The 14,100-nt window shown below is 39.9% G+C and overlaps 1 protein-coding gene across 1 annotated transcript in view; it reads right to left on the bottom strand.

Moving 5' to 3' along the window:
* Positions 1-14,100, bottom strand: part of IQCH (IQ motif containing H) — a gene marked incomplete at both ends in the record, with an annotated part of 227,693 nt that overhangs the window by 134,204 nt on the left and 79,389 nt on the right. The window contains 2 exons of the mRNA XM_080691646.1: positions 3,451-3,579; positions 10,366-10,486. Coding sequence (XP_080547772.1) covers positions 3,451-3,579; positions 10,366-10,486 — 250 coding nt within the window. The remainder of the gene's footprint in view (positions 1-3,450; positions 3,580-10,365; positions 10,487-14,100) is intronic.

Here is a 14,100-nt window from a genome sequence, read left to right as displayed (position 1 = left end):
ACATGTATCAAAACATAACATGGTGCCCCATTAATATGTATAATTCTATATTTTTACATTTCAGTTCAAAATAAATTAAAACCTAAGGAAAACATTAAAGGAAAGGAATAAATTTTGGCCGGTATTGCACATAAACAAAAATGCAAATATATGTAGAAAGAACAGGCATTCCTTTTCCTCTTAAGTGTTCTAAATTATATTTGATGTCTGAAAGAAATATAGCATTCTCTGATGTGGTTCTAAATGTGTGTAGACCAAATAAACATACAAATAAAAAAGTATACAAATAAACTACCGTAAGTGCGGTAACTATACTCCTAGGCATTTATCTTAAAGAAATGAGAACATACATTCATACAAAAAACTGTGCCTTAATGTCTATAGCAACTTCACTTATAAGTAGCAAAAAAATGGAAACAACAACCACCTATATTTCCTTCAACAGGTGAATGCTTTAATAACTGTGGGGTTTCAACACAGAATACTACCCAGTTACAAATTAGAAATTACAAATAGAAGTTACAACCTGGTGGACTCTCCAGAGAATTATGACAAGTGAAGAAAGTCAATCTCAAAAGGTCACACACTGTATGATATCACCTATATGACATACTTGAAATGGCAAAATTATAGGAATGGAGAACAGATTATTGGTTGGCAGGCATTAAGAGGATGCAGGGGAGGAGGGAAATAGCGGCGGTTCTAAGAGAACAAAATGAGGAGTTCTTGTGGAGATAGAATGTTGGTCTCTTGATTTTTATCAATATCCCAGTTGTGATACTCTACTCTAGAACTGCAATATGTTGTTCTTGGAGGAAACTGTAAAGAGCATAAGGAATCGCTCTGTATTATTTCTTACAACTACATAGGAATCTTCAATTATGTCAGTACTAATGTTTTAAGACACCATCATTTCACACCTGCATTACTACAGTAGATTTTAACTAGTTTTCTTACTATTATGCATGTGCCCCTCTGATTTGTTATCTGCAAGGCTGTCAGAATGGTCTTTTTTTTTTCAGGTCTGGGGATGGAACCCAGAGGCATTTAGCCTTCGAGCTACACCCCCTGCCCTGCCCTATGTTTTATTCTTTATTTTGAAACAGGGTCTAAGTTGCGGAGGGCCTCACTAAGTAGCTAAGGCTGTCTGCAAACCAGGATCCTCTGGTCTCAGTCTCCCAAACGCTGGGATTAAAAGCATGCGCCAACATGCCTGGCTCAGAATGGTCTTTTTAAAACAAAAATTAAGCTGAGCATGGCACATGCCTGTAATCCCAGTACTTGGGAGGTTCAGACAGGAGGATCACAGGTTCAAGGTTAACCTCAGTAATTTAGTGAAACTTTCAGCAACTTAGAGAGAGCTATTTCAAAATAAAAAATTAAAATGGCTGGCAGTATAGCTCAAAGGTAGAATGCCCCTGAGTTCAATCTCTAGTAACATATACACACACATCATATAACCTCATCTTCCTCTCTAAACCTTTCAGCGGGCACTTGTTGAGGTTAGTATTAAAACCAAGTCCTCACCATGGTTTGGAGGACTACCATGCTGGTTCTGGAATAGTCTAAAATGTTTTAATTATATTTATTTATTTATTTATATTTATTTTGGTGGTACTGGGGTTTCTGGATGCCCTTCTACCTCCAGGCTACACTCCCAGACCTATTTTATATTTTTATTTGGAAACAGGGTCTTTTAAGCCAGCGAGGCTGACTTCGAACCTGCGCGATCCTCCCGTCTCCGCCTCCCAAGCGCAGGGATTACAAGCATGCGCCACCACACCTGGCTAGTCTAAAATGTTTTTATTTTTATTTTATTTTTATTATTATTTTTTAATTTTTGGTGGTACTGGGGTTCCTGGAAACCCTTCTACCTCTGGGCTACACTCCCAGACCTATTTTTTTATATTTTTGTTTGGAAACAGGGTCTCTTAAGCCAGTGCAGCTGGCTTCGAACCTGCCCGATCCTCCTGCCTCTGCCTCCCAAGCATGGGGATTACAAGCGTGCACCACACCCGCCTGGCGCTCTAAAACGTTTTTAAAAGAAAGGACTTTAGAGACACTGAAACGGCATGGTGTCACATGCCTGTCACCCTAGGACTTGCTCCTATTTCTTAAGGGCACAGCCCATAACTTTCCCTCTCCATCTCTGCCTGTAGTGCCAGAGCCCGGTCACATGGCACCCTGAGCTGCAAGGAAGCCTGGGAAGTGTTGTCTTTAGTTAAGCTGACATGTTCCTGCCCCAACTCCACTGATATGGAAATAGGCCTGAATACCTACTGAGACACCCCAGAATTAGGGAGGCTGAGACTGGAGGATCGTGGTTCACAGCCAGCCTCAGCTACTTAGTGAGAGGCCTTTTGCAACTCAGTGAGACCTTGTTTCAAAATAAAGAATAAAAAACAGGGCTGGGGGTGTATCTTGGAGGTAGAATGTCCCTGTGTTCCATTCCCAGTACCTGCAAAAAAAAAAAAAAAAAAATTGAGACCCACATGTAGTTGCTGCTTGGGCCTGCACCCCACGCCCCCTCTCCATCTCCCTGGCCGCTCCTTGTCCTCCCTTCCTCGTGCCTGGCCTTCTTGCTCATTCCCTCCCCAGTCCCCAGGGCCTTTCTCCCTGTGCTGCTCTATATCTGAAATGCTCTTTCCTAGATGTTTAAATGAGGGGTTCTTTCTTATCGTTTGGATCTCAGCTCCAGCCTCACACCTCTGAGACATTCCCTGACCCCTCGCTCAAAGCCCATTCCCTCTCCTCTCACTCCCACACTAACCCACAAGGTTTTCTTTCTAGCACCTGTCATTAGCTTACATTCTCATTTACCTCCCTGCTTATTGTCTGGGTCTCCCACTAGACTGTCTGCTCCATAGGAGTAGAAATGCCATCTGACTTATCCTCTCCTGCATCCAGCACCTAAATAAGCATTCAACAAATATTTGTTGAACATGTGAATTAATTTAGCCCAAACGCCTCGCTTTGTAACAGGGAGACTGGAGGCCCAGAGGAAGTGCGTGGCTTGCCTGAGGCTCTGTACCTGGTCAGGAGACTCTCAGAGCGGTGATTTTCTCTAACACCTGACTTCATCCAACCTCCTCTTTGAAGCAACCTGCTATTATTCACCCCTCAGTAATCATTCCTCTGAACTTGTGCAGCACTATACTTCAACATCAACTCTTACTCTGCGCCGCTTTGAACTGTAATTTATTTATCTTTATTATATCCATATTGTTTTGTCAATCAATTGCACCAACCTTCTGGCCCAGAGCACAGGCCTTCCATAGGTGTTGTGCAGAGACAGCTAACATTCCTTTACCTGCTAAACTCGAACTCAAGATACTTGCAACTTTCGCCTTGTCCTTCGACTGAGGATCAAAGTTGCCTGGTAGAGGCTAGATTGTATGGGGAGGCGCTTTCATGCGCCTCCAGCTAAAGATGCAGGTGGGAGTGTCTTACCTGTAGTTGGAACCTTATGTACTTCATCAAAATTATGCAGAGGAGCTGCTCTGGGTATAATGGGTGGATTTTGAAAGGTAATCCTTGCTGTCGGGGGAATCAATCCTCGTTCTATCATACTTAAAACCCCTAAAAAGGAAGGTTAACAGAATATGAGTTTAAGTCAAAGCAATTTCATCAGGTCTGAGCTCTATAAATTTCAACAAGTGTAACTTACTCTATTCATCATGTTATTTGTAAGGGCACATAGAGGGCCTTAATCTTTTGCATGAAAAAAACAGCTACAGTGTGCATTCATTTAAGCTTAATATTTTCACCCAAGAAAAAAATGTCATTTCCAATAGCAGTAATAGGGGACAAAATTGCACTAAGGTAATTTCATTTTAAGGTAGAAATATAATTTCAAGGCAAACTAAAACTTCTTTGTACTTATGACATTTTCAATCACTGGTAATACTGTTACTCATTTTCTCTGAATTTTAAAATTCAGAGAAATTGAGCACACATTCTTAATAACTAAGGAAATGTTTTGGTCTGAAAGAAATCTGTGTGCTTGAAACCATACCCTTTTGATATAATCAGTCATACTTTATGAATTATCTTTAGACATTTCTTATATCACCAAATGATATGAATACCCAAATAGGTTATTTTAAGTGTAACTGAGCAACATGGTTAGTATTAATGCAACTAATTTACAATTCCTAGAACTCATACTGGGTTAGCAAGGCTGGAGCAAGCCTTTCTAAGGACAAGAGACATTGTTAAATAAGTAAACAAATGAATAAATCAATGAGTAAATGAATAATTGAAAGAAGCCTGCTGTTGGGGCAGAACTTTCATTAAGGTGGATCTATTGTATTGAAGCCAGAAACTTGGAGACTCTCAGCAATAAATTTGTGGTAGGGCTTCAGTTTCTTGTTGTCTCTTTCATAATAGAAAGCACAAACAGAACTCGAGATCTCACTGAATTCTTCATATATAAACTGTGTAGCAAGCTGGACTAAGTGATGAAGTTGTCACAATTCTTAAGAGGGACTAATATTATTTCCACTTGCTTTACAACCTCTATGACTACATTATTTTGCCATTAAAGATGTTTGTTTAGTGTTCAAAAGTCTGAGGTTGGGGCTTGGAAATCCACATTATTGAAACACACAAGAGATGAGATACACTGAAGTTTGAGAACCACTAGAATTGGGACCCAAAGATTTAAATAAGGTTCCCTCCTTGGGCTCCAAACATGTTGAAAAAGGTCACTCTCTTGTAGCCTTAAAAACGTAAGAACTACTAATCAGAGTACAACTATTCAAACCCTTTTTTAAAAAAAAATTAGTACTTCCAAGTTTTAATTTTAGTAACACTAGAATTGATTGAATATGTACTTTAAAATACTGAGATTCTTTGTCCTCGTATTTTCCATTTATAAATACCAAATTTCTGTCCAAAAACTATACCTGTTTTGCACATGTGAGGAACAACTCATTATCATTCATTATATTCTTATTTGGAGAGTCAGTTTCATTCTGAGAATTCCAAAGAATCTAAGCATGATCTTAATGATGCTTTAGTACTGATTGAAGCAATTCATGTAATTTTAAACAACCACCTATATGTATGCATTCGTTATTGGAAGAAAAAAGTTAAGACTTTGAAATACACAAAAGAGGTTCTTGAATTTTTTTTTTTTTTTTTTTTTTTTTTTTTTTTAGTCAAGATGCTAGGAACTCTGAAGATTATCTGACCCTAGATGGTGCTGTACGTGTGTGTGTGTGTGTGTGTGTGTGTGTGTGTGTGTGTTACTGGGAAATGAACCCAGGGATCTTCTACCTCTGAGCTCTATCTGTAGCTCTTTTGAGACTGAAACAGGGTCTCATTGCAGAGGCTGGCCTCAGACTTGTGATCTCTCCTTTCTCAGTCTCCCAAGTACTGAGATTACAGGCATGCACCACCACACCCACCTTGTACCTTGTTTTTTTTATTGTGTAGTCTATAATGCTGTAAGGATTAAGGTTTAGTGTGTAGAAATATGATGGCAATGTAAATAATTCTTGTCGATATACATGCAAATAAGTTCTGTCAAATGGAGGACAACTCTTCCCCTGAAAAGCTAGTTTTGCATCCATTTGCAAATCGATTTCACTATTCTTGATTCTAAAAGGTATCTTGTTTGGGTTCTCCCTTGAACTAACATCTTACTGATTTAATTAACAAGCTAGATATGGTCTTTACATGGGTTCATTTTGTGTTTGTAGATAGCAGGGAGGAGGAGCCTCACAGGGAGCCACACCCATGTATGTCCTTCCCTTGGTCTCCACAGGTGAAGTCAGAAAGGCTGTAGAACTTTATTGAACCTTGTTTTTCTGATTGTAACGATATTTTCTACTAATTTCCTTTTTTTTGGTTTATTTACAGATGACAAGTTATTTTCTGTTGGTACACTGGGAATTTGGAAATCTCTGTAAATGTCTTAATGTCTTACAGAGATCTGTTTCCTTCTGGGTGAAAGACAATGGAGAAAATATTTTGTTGGGCTTTGTTTTGAGTTCATATCAATTAGGAATTTCATGCTCACAGGAAGGAAGACAACTCTGAGGCTATAAGTCTGTGCTGAAGAGTTTTTGTGTTCATCTTTAATTTGCAGCTGTAGATGCAAAGATACACACCCTCTCCATACCCCTGTATCTATGTGGCCATAACTCAGAAAGCCCATTATCTCTCATTATGAGTAAAGAATGTTTTCCTGTCTCCAGATGGCATTGATAAATTTGATCATAAAGGATCTTAAAGGACCTCTATTATGACTGGCTTATAAAGATAAACATGTGCTTTTATAAATTGGATATCCCTACAATTCTCAGAAAATAAGAAAATTGAATTTCTAATACTTTTTTTTTTTTGCAGTACTGAGGATTGAACTCAGGAGCATTCTACCTCTGAGACCAGCCCTAGATTTTTATTTTGAAACAGAGTCTCACTAAATTGTGGAGGACCTAACTATGTAGCTCAGGCTGGCTGTGAACCCACAATACTCCTGTCTTAGCCTACCAAGTACTAAGATTACAAGCGTAAGCCACCATGCCTGGCTGAACTTCCAGTACTTTTAAATATGCTCCCCAATCTCAAATTCAGAAGCTCTTATTGAAGCTCTTTACTGTTCCTGGCAATATAGTAATTTGCATAATTTCAGTAAGAATCTGTTCTCCTTTTACCAAGGTATAACTGGAAAATCATTTATGCAGCTAAGGCCTTTCCTAGAAGATCATACTTCATAAGTCATTTTTATAGGACTACAGTTGACTTTCTGAAGCTACTATCTACAAAGTCCTCCCAGAAACACTAGTCTGGTACATGGCTAATAGGGTTTCCATCTTATAGCTGGTATAAAAAGGCCAGATCCCCCACAAGAAACTTAGGATATTTGGAAGATCTCTAAATAGAGGCAAATACCCAATTTTACAGGTCCTACAGTTGGAATCTGGAGGACAAAGTTTCTTGGACTCCATTTGCTAGCATTATGGTAGCAAATAATAAAAGATTTAAAAAATTCAATATGCCAGGCGTGGTGGTGCACACTTGTAATCCCAGCCCATTTGGGAGGTTGAAACAGGAGGATCGCAGTTCGTGGCCAGTCTCAGCTACTTAGTGAGGCCCTCTGCAACTCAGTGAGACCCTGTTTCGAAATAAAGAATAAAAAATAGGACTGGAGGTATAGCTCAGAGGTAGAATGCCTCTGGGTTCCATTCCAAGTACTGCAAAAATTTTAATATTCTTTATGAGCTGGGCGTGGTGGCACACGCTTGTAATCTCTGTGCTTGGTAGGCGGAGACAGGTGGATCACGCAGGTTCGAAGCCAGCTGCGCTGGCTTAAAAGACCCTGTTTCCAAATAAAATATAAAAAATAGGCCTGGGAGTGTAGCCCGGAGGTAAAAGGGTTTCATCCCCAGTACCACCAAAATAAAGAAAAATAAAATAATTTTGCTTGAGCTCATTTTGAGCAAAAGAGAAGATGATAAAAAAATTATTTTTAAATTTTGTAATAACCAAAGTAGATTACTGGATACCTTCACAGTGAGATCCTGGTGTTTCTAAGAAGTATCTGAACCTAAGTTTTGACTAGGCTCTTTTACAACTCTGTAAATATTAAGGTCAATTTGTAATAATGCAAATAATTCTTATCTACAGACAGGAATATAAAATCTCAGGAAAAGTAACATCTCTCCTCCTCATGAAAAAAGCCAATTTTGCATCCATTTGCAAATATTCTTTATCTAAAACTTTGTCTGTTCTTTGAATTCTTTTTTGAATTGAGACTGTGTATAGCTTTTCTCTTTTAATTGATGAGTTAAGTAAACTCTTTGACATGTGTCCATTTTTTGTGCAAAAGTTATGATTTTACTTGTTTTTCAAAATTATCCTTTAATACCATTGTTTTATTAACTCCTCATAATATTCTTACTTTCTTGTTGAATGGATTAGGAATTGGAAGTTCGTTCATTTGACCATCACATCTCAAGTGCCTATCATATGTGAGGAGCAATTCTGAGGGCTGGGGATTCAGTGGTAAACCAGAGAGACTCTATAGGCTCCTGTGATGAAGAAGACATTAAATACATTCACAAATAAGCACTTCATTATAAAGTGGGATCCTATGAGAGGAAAAGATGGGTGGCTGGGGCTGTGACTTTGCCAGGCCCAGGTAAAGGTCCTTGTGAAGGCCCCATCTGCAAATGGGAAGGTGCTGATACAGGGCAGTGAGGGCTGCAGGATGGAGAGGGCAGAAGGAGGCAAGAATGGGGATGTAGGTGAGCACTAGGTCGGGCATGCAGCTCGTGAAGCTCAGACCTTCTACCATCAGAGAGCGAGCGATCTCTTGCCTGAGGTCCCACAGAATCTGAATTGAAGATTTGGTCTGTGCACTATGCCACATGTATTCTTAACCACTGGGGGAGGCTTTCCTTTTTGGATGTAGCCAGATGATTCAAGAAAAAGTAGGGCTGGGCTGGTGGCACACACTTGTAATCCCAGCTTGTGTAGACCTGGAGTAAGGCTTAAATGACATTTAATGGCATCAAGGGCATCAAGAACACCACAAAACTCTAGACACTGTAGCTGCATTTCTGCGGCTCGTGCTTTCCTGATGTTCAGATTACCTTGCACAGTACCGACACACGGCAAGTACCCCACAAATGTATGTTGATTAATTGTTTGACTGATTACCAATATTATGGTAGATCATGCTTTCTCTGGGAGATAATTCAGGGATAAAAGTGTGATTTTTTTTTTTCTGGACCAGGTAACTATTGGCTCGAGATATGCCTTTATTTAATAGCAAATTTTTATTTCTTAAAGTAAAAATTGGTTGACTGATTGGTTCATTCATTCACCATTGCATTCATCCTAGTTTGATCCAGGAAGACTGTAAAAGGATAGGTAAGTGAGAACTAGAAACCCTGCTGGTGTTACTCAGTATTCCCAGGGAGTAAGTACTACATAAGCTAACCAGCAAGCACATGTCACAGGATTTTTGAGCAATAGCTTATAGCTTGGAAAGAAACAATTACAATTGTAGAAAGCTTAACAAATTTAGAGACTTATTCTGATCCTGGATTCTCTATCACCATAGAGGATACAGTAGCTAGAAGGTAGTACTGTGAATCTCCAGGTGTCAGAACCAAGGCTAGGCTCTAAATACTGAAAAAGAGATGGGAATAACTAAAGACCACCTCACACAGTATATTTGAGTCAAGAAAGTGAACCCACTTAAAGCATTTTTTAAACATTTCAGTCAATTAAGTTAAATAGTAAGCTGGGTGTGGTGGCACACATCTGTAATTCTAGTACTTGGGAGACTGAGACAGGAGGATCACAGGTTCAAGGCCAGCCTCAGCAACTTAGTGAGACTCTTTCAAAATAAAAATAAGGGTAGGATTGTAGCTCAGAGTTAGAATACCCCTGGGTTCAATCCCCAGTAACACACATACACACACACACACACACACACACACACGCATGCACACACAAATTAGATTAAAATTAAATAACAGGAAAAATAAAGAGGGTTACACTTATGCCATTTAATCATTGGTCATTTATCCACCTGCTAATTCACTCAGTTTGTAGATACACTTAGTATCTACAGAATTCTGGATATGGTCCTAGGCACTGGAGATACTGAGCTAAAGATGATATGGTCTTTTTGTTTAAAAACTAAAAATGCACAGGATTCATAAGACTGATTTTAGACTAAGTCATGTATAGTTTAAATGCAAGTTATATTAAGTCTGGCTTCATATTCTGCAAAGTAGTATACTATGTGGTTCTGGGGATTGAACACAGGGGTACTCTACCTCCAAGATAACATCCTCAGCCCTGTTTGATTTGTTATTTTGAAACAAGGTCACACTAAGTTACTGAGGCTGGCCTTGAACCTGTGATTCTTCTGTCTCAATCTCTCAAGTCTGAGATTACAGGCATGTACCATTGCACCTGGTTCTGAAATACATTTTTAACACATTTATTGGTATATTATAGTTTCACATCATAATGTGATATGAAATAAAAATTTTAAATGCTATTTGGGAGAGCATCAGAAAGTGCTTGGAAATTTTATAATTTCTAATAATATCACATATACCCAATAATAATTATAATATATAATAATGCCACCATCTAAAGCAATATTAAATCTGTAGAATAATGAACTTTGGAGGTGAAGGAACTCTAGTGACCATCTGGTCCAACCTTCTGACTTATAGAGGATGAAGGACAGGCTAGAATGAAGATCTGACCTGTCCAGGTCACCTAGCATTGGCGGCTGAGCCCGAGTTCAAACTCAGGCCCCCATCCTGAGCACCCCTGCCCCGTGCTTTCCCTTCTACCCCTAACACCTGTCATAACTACAGAATCACTAACCTTTATTGGCATCTCTCTGCAAGACTGGTATGGGGATGAAATAGGGATCTGTGCGACGTGAAGACGGTAGGACGGAGAGGCTGGATATGGTGGACCCTTTGATCAGCTTCTGAGCCTTCACCTAGGCGACAAGGCACCCGTTCTCAGCAGACATTTTTGCCTTCACAATGAACACAGTTCCCTTCTTGTAAACAATAAATAAGATTATGAATAGTTTCATTAAGTTTTAATAAAGTAGCAATATCAGTTCCAATTTTATTGCTCATGAGTACCCTGTGCTATTGTCGACTGTCAGGATTTTGTGTAATTTAAAATAGTTAATTAAATCCAATTAACATGTGGTGATTTCCACTATGCAAACTCAGTCTAGTAGTTAATAAAGGAACTATTAAGATTTTGTTCAATTTTAATGACTACAATATAAAATCTTGACATTGGAGGTTTTGAATACAGCAAAGTTTTGTATAGGCAAATTTCCCAGGAAGTAAATATTAGAGTTTTGAGGTTATAAAAACAAAATGGGAGAATTTAAAGATGAACTTGATCAGTCAATACTAACAGTCAACACTGAGTTGACTCTTGCAGAGCTCAGAGATGTTTAAAGACACGATGTTGAGATCAGTCATAGCAGATAATTACTTTTCCTGAAGTCGTAAAATGCTTTTATTGTAGTTAAGAAATATGAATTGTTTCTATTAAATGGTTTATAGATTTTAAAGATTATATGCACTGCATGTAAATCATATTTAATCATACTGCCCAAGTTCACTACTGTTATCTTTACTCTAGGAGGTTGTGAATTACCAGCACCCCCCGCAGGGAAATGCGACCGTTTGGTATTTATACACTGATTCAAATTTCCAAGTCATTTTCCAAATATTAATAAATTTGCATAACTTCCAAGGGAACTAGGTATTGGTTTGCTATTTAACTAGTGAAGAACTCGAGACCGAAAGGCTTCAGGCCACATGGAGTACTAAACACAGATGACGTCGTTTTAAAATCAAACCGATTTTACATTAGTGAAGTTTGCCATGGGACTCACTTGTGCCACACCTTGTTGCTCATTAAAGCCTGGGACCTTTAAAAAACAAAATCTCAAATCTGGAAGGAGAAACATCACTTTACAAAGTAAGCATTTATTGGCTGAGAAATATTTGTGTAAACAGTGTTAGGGCCTCACTGCTGGGATGTGGTACAGGGGGAAACTTCAAAGCAGCCACAGCCCACAGTGAACTCTTTGATAATGTTCAGTAAATACATAATAGGAATTGTGTGTGTGTGTGTGTGTGTGTGTGTGTGTGTGTGTGTGTGTGTGTGAGGGGGGGTGGAGACACAAAACCTAGGTTCTCACACGTGCTGGTCAAGCCCTGTACCACTGAGCTACTAGAAATAGTGTTTTAATAGAAAAATAAGTGAAATCTGTTTCCTTTCAGGTGAGTTGGAAAGGAAAGGGCCACCCTACTAGCCCTGCCTCAGTGAGAGTGAGGGACTCATGCTGGGGTATAAACGTGGAACCTCAATTTTGCTGACACACGTGGTTGCATTTCCTCATCCTCAGCTCTCCCCTCCCTCCTCCTGCCCAGGCATGAGCAGCTTCCAGGATCTCCTGATCCGGGAGTCCGAGGTAATCACCCAGTGTGCCGTGCTCCAGAGGTGGCATGTACATAGCTGAGGACAGACACTACCCAAAAGGGCAGGGTCTCCATTTATCTGATGGATATCAGCGTCAGTATGGCAAAGGCAGATTGAAGGAGGAGAGAAAGATTCCACTTAAATAAAATTGTCAGACACTGTGAAGATGTAAAATACATCTGTAAAATACAGGCTTGGCAGTTTGGGAACACAGTATAATTCATCTGGATTTTCTGAAAGCCTTTGATAAAGAACCCCTGACAACTGGCTCGTGAAAGCTAAAGTAGTGGGACCCAGCACAGAACACACCGCAAAGAAGGACACAAAGGAGAGGAGGAAGCAGGAGATGCTCCGTTCTGTCAGGCAGCCTGCACGTTCCTAAGGCCGCCTTCCTTTAATTCTTTTTCATTTTTGAATGGTCAGTGTAAACAGTGTGAAAGCCAGACCCAAGGACTATGCTGAAGAGACAGTGAGGGGGTCCCGAGGGCACCCAGGGGAGGGCTGTAGTTTACAGAAAGAAAATGAATCCCTCAGACAGTATCACAAGCTGTGAAACACCCAGCAACTCCGCTGGGTCCCAAGGTAAGGCTAACACTCTCACATATGTGGGGCAGGAGGGAGAAAGAACACGAGCACCTTCCGTATTTACTGAGCACTTACTATGTAACACTAACTTTAATACAAAAAGCATTAAATTTCATGAGCAATGGCAAAGCTCAGGGCTATGGGATTGCAGGAGAGGGAGCACTTAACTCTGTCTGCTGCTATTGCAAAGGCTTTGCAGGGACCCTCAACTCTGACTGTACATTAGGATCACTCAGGGAGCTTTTTTAAAATACTGCTGCCTGGGTCCTAACCCTGGGCAATTAAATCAGAATAGCTGTGCTGGGGCCTGGGCCTTGGTATTTTTCTAAAGCCCCCCAGGTGATTCTGATGTGTAGCCAAGGTTGAAATGTACTGTGGTAAATGATATTTAAACTGCATCTGAAAGGAAGCGTTGACTTAGCATTAGGTGAAAAAAAGCAGGCAACTCTAGGTAGAAAGAATGATGGCCACCTGGAAAACAGTCTGCGCACGCAAGATTACACCACTGGGGGCTCTGTGGCTGGACACGTGTTCATCAGGAGAGGGGTCAAGAGACTAGAAAGCTAGAGTGAGAGTAAAGCAAAGGAAAGAAGCCAGCGTTAGGAATATGCTGATTGCCTAACAATTCCTCCTCCTCCTCCTCCTCCTCCTCCTCCTCCACTTCCTCCTCCTCCTCCTCTTCTTCTTCCTCCTCCACTTCCTCCTCCTCCTCTTCCTCCTCCTCCACTTCCTCCTCCACCTCCTCTTCCTCCTCCTTTTCCTCCTCCACCTTCTTCTTCCTGTATGGTACTGGGAATTGAACCTAGAGTCATTCTAGCTTCAAGCTATACTACAGCCCTTTTTATTTTTTGTTTTGAAACAGGGTCTTGCTCGGTTGCTGACAGTCTTGCTAAACTGCTGAGGCTGGCCTTGAACATTTTAGCATTTTATGCCTAACCCTTCTACAATAGCTTAAAATTTTCTGAAAATTTAAACAAAACAGAAAACTGTAGGAGCCAGGTGTGATGACACACGCTTGTAATCCCAGTACTTGGAAGGCTGAGACAGGAGGATCTGGGTTTGCGGCTGGCTTCAGCTACTTAGTGAGGCCCTCCATAACTTAGTGAGACCCTGTTTCCAAATAAAGAATAAAAAAATTGGGCTGGGGGTGTAGCTCAGAGGTAGAATGCCCCTAGGTTCAATTGCCAGCACCACACACACGCAAAAAGTGAGAGAACTACAAAGAAGCAAATAGCAATCATTGTCCCATTACTGACTATGAAGAGTCCAAACAATGCAGAAACACACAAAGATGAGCGTTTAAGAAAGCATGCCAAATGGCATTAGATCCATCATCTTTGATATCTTTAGAATGACTGATATATCAGTGTATAGAATAGGATTTATATTACATTATTAAATTTAATGTGACGTGAATTTAATAGAAAGGGACTGAATTAAACTCAACAAATTATTAAGCCTCAAACAGATATTTCTTTACTGAAAAAATTCCATTGAACTTAAAAGGGTTCCTCT

The sequence above is a fragment of the Muscardinus avellanarius genome (genome assembly GCF_963383645.1).
Source record: "Muscardinus avellanarius genome assembly, chromosome: 3".
NCBI classification, from domain to species: Eukaryota; Metazoa; Chordata; class Mammalia; order Rodentia; family Gliridae; genus Muscardinus; species Muscardinus avellanarius.
This window is presented reverse-complemented; position numbering and strand designations above follow the sequence as displayed.